The 6,000-nt window shown below is 37.6% G+C and overlaps 3 protein-coding genes across 6 annotated transcripts; 2 read left to right on the forward strand and 1 right to left on the reverse strand.

Annotated features, from left to right (window-relative positions):
* The first annotated feature begins 1,043 nt into the window (after positions 1-1,043).
* Positions 1,044-2,104, forward strand: LOC119980003. Of its 4 annotated transcripts, none has more exons than XM_038822644.1 (4): positions 1,044-1,107; positions 1,306-1,521; positions 1,618-1,729; positions 1,882-2,104. In XM_038822644.1, the coding sequence occupies exons 2-4, from the start codon at positions 1,325-1,327 to the stop codon at positions 1,951-1,953; spliced, it is 381 nt and encodes a 126-aa protein (XP_038678572.1). In that variant the 5' UTR covers positions 1,044-1,107; positions 1,306-1,324; the 3' UTR covers positions 1,954-2,104. The 4 variants fall into 4 exon arrangements, with proteins under 4 accessions (XP_038678572.1, XP_038678571.1, XP_038678569.1 ...); XM_038822643.1 differs by having other exon boundaries at positions 1,050-1,199; positions 1,281-1,521; XM_038822641.1 differs by having other exon boundaries at positions 1,050-1,199.
* Positions 2,105-2,151: 47 nt separating this feature from the next.
* Positions 2,152-2,938, reverse strand: LOC119980002 (protein CHLORORESPIRATORY REDUCTION 7, chloroplastic). The gene is made up of 3 exons (XM_038822640.1): positions 2,842-2,938; positions 2,638-2,771; positions 2,152-2,523 (listed from the first exon to the last, which is right to left on the reverse strand). Exons 1-3 carry the CDS (start codon positions 2,894-2,896, stop codon positions 2,251-2,253), a joined length of 462 nt encoding a protein of 153 aa, XP_038678568.1. The 5' UTR covers positions 2,897-2,938; the 3' UTR covers positions 2,152-2,250.
* Positions 2,939-3,617: 679 nt separating this feature from the next.
* On the forward strand, positions 3,618-5,128 carry LOC119980100. Its single transcript, XM_038822760.1, has 2 exons — positions 3,618-4,599; positions 4,768-5,128. Exons 1-2 carry the CDS (start codon positions 3,878-3,880, stop codon positions 4,952-4,954), a joined length of 909 nt encoding a protein of 302 aa, XP_038678688.1. The 5' UTR covers positions 3,618-3,877; the 3' UTR covers positions 4,955-5,128.
* The last annotated feature ends 872 nt before the right edge of the window (positions 5,129-6,000 follow it).

Consider the following 6,000-nt stretch of genomic DNA (forward strand, 5'->3'; position numbering starts at 1 on the left):
ATGATGACTCGATCGAGTGCCTACAGACCTTAATTTCTCTTACCCAAGTGGTCCGTATTTTACACCCGCATAAAAAAATTCCTCACACACACACACACTATATATATATAGTTCATTAATGGTACAACTCATGCTGGTCATAAGTCAAATAAAGCCTTCGCTTCTATTTCAAGAATAAAAAGAAGAAATAATGTGCATGGCTTGATTTGGTCATATATATATAAATATTGAATTCTTGATCCATGAATATATTAATTATTGGGTCATATGTCTCATAAAATTAATTAACATCGCCATAGCCGGTTGACATATAAATATTCTTCATGGTCATCATGATCTTTCACTCATTATAATCTCTTCTTATTAGTCAAAGAACGGTTGACAAGTACGATGATAGCTTCGTATCTATCTATTTATTTATTTTTCGTTAGGAATGAATGATAACAAGATAACGTACAAGTCCAAGACCAAGCACAGATGTTTCGCAAACCATTGCCCAGGTGTCCATTGCATCAAGAGCAGTTGCAGAAGACCATACAACTATCTCCACCATTTTTGTTGGAAACCAAGCTACCTACTACAATCAATCTACATAGAGTTTGACTCTCATGAGACAAACGGCTATTGCTCATGCATGTTGACCTCTGCTTTCACTCTCTTCCCCTATTTCCTCACTACAGATTTCGCCATTTTTTTGGAGGCATGTCTTGACTATTATTGTCTTGTCCCTCTCACCTTTTTCTCCACTAAGCTTCCCTTCACCGTCTCCCATCCTTTAGATTACCCTGGATCCCATCCACTATCCATCTCCTGCTCTCCGCCTTACTTTTGTTATCCACAACACTTTCATTCTGGCTCTACATGTTTCCTCTTTATCATTGTATTCACTTAACTTTTTTTTTTGCTGTTTGAGGTTGTATTCAAAAGTTGCTAAAGAGCTTATCAATTTGGGCCCACTATTTGGGTCTTCTTTTCGGCCCAACCATTATTGGGAAGCTTTTTAAACAAATAAGATAAAAATTTTAAACTTTTGTTTTGAACCTCAACGGGCAGTTCTGTGGAGAAGCAAAAAATGTGACCGTTACAATCTTCCACCACACAAGAACGGTAACCTCAATTGACACAGTTTCTTTGGCAGCAATATTCATATCTTTGCTTCTAAGTAGACAAATTTCATCTCTCTGTTTCTTCTCGAAAAGGTCTGGATTTAGTTACTTTCTTTCTGTAAATAATATGTTACTTCTTAATGAATTTGAAAGAGGGTTACGGTTTCATCACAGGAGGCCTATTCTTGAATTTTTACAGGTAACCCATTTGTCATTCAATGGAGAATTCGTCCGAGCCGACTCTCAAAAGCCCGATTAAGACCAAAAACATAGACTTGGAGTGCAATACACCACCACCACCATCTCAGGATCCTCTGAAAGACCAGAACTTTCAAAGCTCTGGAACTGAAAAATTGGGCAAAATTGGGACCCCAGATCGGCTCAAAGTTCCCAAGGCATTCAATTACCCTGAAAGGCAAGTTGCTCAATCTTCAATCTTGTTGGGTGTATGAAGAATTGTAATTACGTCTCAAATTTTGCTTATATGTCTACTTCTTTGGGTTAATTTTAGGTATAGAAGCCCAACGGATTCAATGATGTCACCAGTTTCAAAGGGTCTTCTACTTGCCAAAAACAGAAAGGGCAGTGGAATGTTGTTGCCTCCCAGCTTGAATCACACAAAGGTAAGTGCAATCCCATTGTTCAAGCAATTTTAGTGCTTTCATGAATGTGTGATTGGGCCATGAATATGTCAGTTACTTTATTAGGGTGAGTTCTGATGTTCATTTTCGCTAGTGATATGAATGAGGCAGTTATTCATTTGTTAATGTTGCAGATTCAGGATGTTGAAATTAAGGATGTCTCTTCCCAAGTTGAAAATATTGGAACTCTATATTACAAGCCCTAAATCTGATGGGTTCTACTTCTTTCTCTTTGATCAGATGAATTCTTGAACTTGATGAATTTTTCTGAAGAATCAGTCTTGTGTCATGTGAGTTTTCTCAGTTCTGTTTGTGTAATCTGGATATATTCATATCAATAAAAGAATGGTATACAAACTGTTTGTTAAAATGCCTCATTGAAGAACACCATCAACAGTGCAGTGTGCAAACAAGTAACAAATTACTATCAAACAACATTCAGTCTCAAATTTCACAGTATTTGATGAGAAAGAAAATCAAGGCTTGAAGAAGGTGGTATTTTTTCATTCCAAACGAACTTCGTACCACATGACTGAACCAACATCTCCATCAATTTCAAGTTCACAGGCTGATTTTATTAAGAATGAGACTGCTTCTTCTATGGCTTCATATCTTTCAAGGTCAGGTGGTAGTGCCTTCCCTGGCCAATTCTCCAGATACCCTTTCAACTTGCTCCTTAACTCTTCTTCAGAGACAAACTTCTCATCCTGTCCAGGTTCCAGTAGTACATAAGTTTCTGTCCGCATATGTGCCCTTCTCCTCCGTACAGCACAAACCTAATCCAAGAAATGCCGGAAAAAAATTCGAATTCGAAACAATTTATGTTAACATGAGCAATTTGTAGCAATTAAAGCACAATGAAAAGAAAGAAAGAAAGAAAAAGCATTTACCTTTACTCCCTCTCTATGCTGGTTCACGTTTTTTTGCAACTGTGAATGAATAAACAAACTAGTATTCTTTGAAAAACCAACTGAACTTGCTTGAAGAGACTGTTTAAGGGTATAGTATCTTGGTGTATATTGACCTGCAAACAATTTCAATCAATGTTGAAGGAAACTGGTAGAAGTATACAATGAAAAGGATAAGAAATTTACAGTTAAAACTGTTGATTCCATTGTCTGTTAATTGCTGCTTCAAGGCTCTCTCCATTGACAACTATTTGAGTACAAAAGTTGGTGAAGATCATGTCTCAAAGATAACTAGGACTATATGAACCTCTAATGGACTTTCAGTCCTCACCCTCACTTTTTGTCAAATTAACATGTCTACCCCTCTTGGTTTTGAACCATTTGATTTGATCACTTTCTCCTCTGTCTTTTCCATGGCCAAGCATAAATATTTTGTTTAGTTTGTTGAGATTTACAACTCCATAGTGGGTTTTTCAAAAAAATATGCTTAATTATAGGTTGATTTGGTTATAAGTAACAAACTTTGTAGAGTTTATCTTTGCGCGTTTGGACAGAGTAGTTAAACAGAAAATGGCACTAATGGCTACCAGAGTCTGTTACTTTCTTCCAAAACAAGGAATATTAAACCGAAATCCGCTCTTGGCCTTCCCTTATTATCAATTACCATACCAGAACCCACAAACCTTTACCCCCCTCTCTTTCTTCTCTCTACATTGTCAAACCTTTCTGGGTTTTGATTATTTGAACTACATGTCAGATCAATTGAGGCATTGATTCAACCTAATTTGCAGAACATATCAGCCGAGGATCAAACAAAATTTTGAAGTCATTCTCAAGACGGGCAAGTACATTGCCCTCTTTCTCATTAAATTATGTTGATTACGACGATGATTTGTTTGGTCGTTTATAGGCAATGTTTGTTGCAAATTTTGGTAGTCCTAGGGACAAGTCAATTGATAACATAGAACAGGTCAGTTTAGAATCTGACAAGCAGTTGTGTATTTTACAGATGGGGATTAATGTTCATAGCTTTCTTAATTGGTCTCAGCTCATTGTGGATTGATGTCAATTTTGCTTACTTTTTTGGAGTCTGTGAAAATGTCGTTTCAATAGAACGTGGAAAGATCTAACGACTGTGTAATGATTATGACACAAATGGCTACTTGATTCTGCAGTTTAAAGATTGGAGTCTGCTGTAGTACAATTGAAGACTTGTGGTGCTATGGATAACGAACATGGCAATGGAAAGAGCAAGTTTTTAACACCTAACAATGAAGATAATATGCCTGTTCCCCCAAAAACATTGGGATCTTCTTCAAGCGAAGCTTCGGTGGAATCTAAGGTTACGCATAAGACTACAACCATATCTCAAGAATCCGGCCTCGAGTCAAAAGCAGCCATATCATCACCTGAACTTTCTGGTCACTCTATGCAAGGATCTTCTTCTACGGTCCCACCTGCATATTCCCTTCAAACATTGGGGCATCCTCCAGGATATGATCCAAATCGCATCCCATCTGCTGTTTTTGCTACTAAACCAGCCTCGCCAATGGAATGGAGCGTTGCTTCGAACGAATCATTGTTTAGTATTCAAATGGGAAACAACAGCTTCTCGAGAGACCACGTTTTTATGTTGTATAAATCCGGAGAATTGCCAAAGCTTGATGACATGATTAATTTCTCGAATAGCCTGCCTCCTATGCCTGAAGTGGACGAGACGAACAAAAGGAGTGAAAATATGGAGAAAGGATCACAAGTAGCCCAAGCCTCTCCAGACAGTAGAGCTGAAAATGATCAGAGGGAGGCCAATAAACAGGAAGTTTTGGAAGAAGCAGATCATACTCAGTTGAAGGCTCCTCCTGCAAATGACACTGTTAATAGCAAAAGCATCTCTTATCGTTCCGAAGGAAGTAACAACAGCACACGCTCTTTCGCATTCCCTGTGTAAGCCACATTAGTATACTCTCAACTCTGGTAGCTAGAAATGTTTATTTGCATGTGATTTGTTGTTCATGTTTGGTGAATCTAGCAATTCTAATGGTTACCATAGCTAGTTACAAGTCAGTAGTCAGTTTCTGATGTTTGCATTACTTTGTCTTGGCACATTTTCAGGTTGGAAGGTGAAGCTGGAAGACTGAGCTCTATGAAGGTAGATGTTGATGAGAAGCAGCAATCACAGAAAAATCAACAACAGCAGCAAGAGCAGCCGCCTCTGCAAACCTCTGAAACAACCCCAAAGACCAGTGCTGGGAACAGTTGGTTTTCTTGCTTCTCTTTCTGCAAAATTGGGTGCTGCTAAATGACTTCTTTGATAACAAATGCAACGCCAAAACCTCTTCATTCTCATCAAAAGTGTCTCCAAGTATATGGAACTCATGCATGTAAAAATATGTGACTTTCAGTATCAGAGTTGAGAACCCCAAATGCTAACTTCATAGATTGAATGTAGTGACCAAAAAGATCTATAAACATGTCATAGAATTTTGGTGTCTTTCTTGATCATCTGTCTACATTATTACTAGCCACGCAACAATAGCTCGGTTGGTTATATCTCTGAGAGCTTAAGGCGGATGATGCTAAGGTCGGGAGTTTGAACCAACTAAGAGTATTTCCTTGAGATTTTCTGGTTCCGATCCATGGACATGCCCACTTCCGGGAATAGGTTCAGAGCTTCATTTCTTCAGCATGAATTTGGATTAATACCACTTTTGCACACCGAAAGATAGTCAGTGTTTAAATTTGTACACCTTTATTTAAAATGTTTCAATTTGGTCACCCAATAATAAAATTGTTTCAACTTGGTCTCTCGGGTAGATTTTCTCACTTTGGAACAGTCAAACTGCACATGTGACACGTTGACTGCTCAAATATTGATTGCCACATGTGCAATTTGACTGCCCCAAAGTGAAAAAATCTACCTTTGAAACAATTTTATTATTGGGTGACCAAATTGAAACATTTTAAACAACGATGTGCAAATTGAAACACTGATTATCTTTCGGTGTGCAAAAATGGTATTAATCCATATGAATTTCGTTTCAGCCTTACCTGTTATTAACATGATACGGACTATTCTGACAGTCCAAGATTTACGCACACTCATTGTTAAAATATTATCCTGGCCCGCTGGGTGGGTGGTGGTTCCTTCTCCTTATCACCAAAAAAAGGGGTTAAATTTATCTTTTAAAAAAAAAAAAGGTTCCCACCACACCCTCACATGGCACAATTAAAGCCGCAACAGTGTATTCTTTCTGATCTCTATAATTAAATAATTGAGCAGATTATGTTCAATATTAATTTAATTTGTAATTAATTATAAGTGAATAAAATATAACAACATTACGC

This window comes from Tripterygium wilfordii, chromosome 15, assembly GCF_013401445.1.
Source record: "Tripterygium wilfordii isolate XIE 37 chromosome 15, ASM1340144v1, whole genome shotgun sequence".
Classification (NCBI taxonomy): Eukaryota; Viridiplantae; Streptophyta; class Magnoliopsida; order Celastrales; family Celastraceae; genus Tripterygium; species Tripterygium wilfordii.

Excerpts from the sequence above, each read along its gene's own strand:
- LOC119980003 (XM_038822644.1), top strand. The coding sequence starts at position 1,325 with ATGGAGAATTCGTCCGAGCCGACTCTCAAAAGCCCGATTAAGACCAAA. Across the intron at positions 1,522-1,617 it reads GCATTCAATTACCCTGAAAG|GTATAGAAGCCCAACGGATT; the intron begins GCAAGTTGCTCA and ends GGTTAATTTTAG. Across the intron at positions 1,730-1,881 it reads CCAGCTTGAATCACACAAAG|ATTCAGGATGTTGAAATTAA; the intron begins GTAAGTGCAATC and ends TTAATGTTGCAG.
- LOC119980002 (XM_038822640.1), bottom strand. The coding sequence starts at position 2,896 with ATGGAGAGAGCCTTGAAGCAGCAATTAACAGACAATGGAATCAACAGT. Across the intron at positions 2,772-2,841 it reads TGGAATCAACAGTTTTAACT|GTCAATATACACCAAGATAC; the intron begins GTAAATTTCTTA and ends AATTGTTTGCAG. Across the intron at positions 2,524-2,637 it reads AGCATAGAGAGGGAGTAAAG|GTTTGTGCTGTACGGAGGAG; the intron begins GTAAATGCTTTT and ends TTCTTGGATTAG.
- LOC119980100 (XM_038822760.1), top strand. The coding sequence starts at position 3,878 with ATGGATAACGAACATGGCAATGGAAAGAGCAAGTTTTTAACACCTAAC. Across the intron at positions 4,600-4,767 it reads CGCTCTTTCGCATTCCCTGT|GTTGGAAGGTGAAGCTGGAA; the intron begins GTAAGCCACATT and ends GCACATTTTCAG.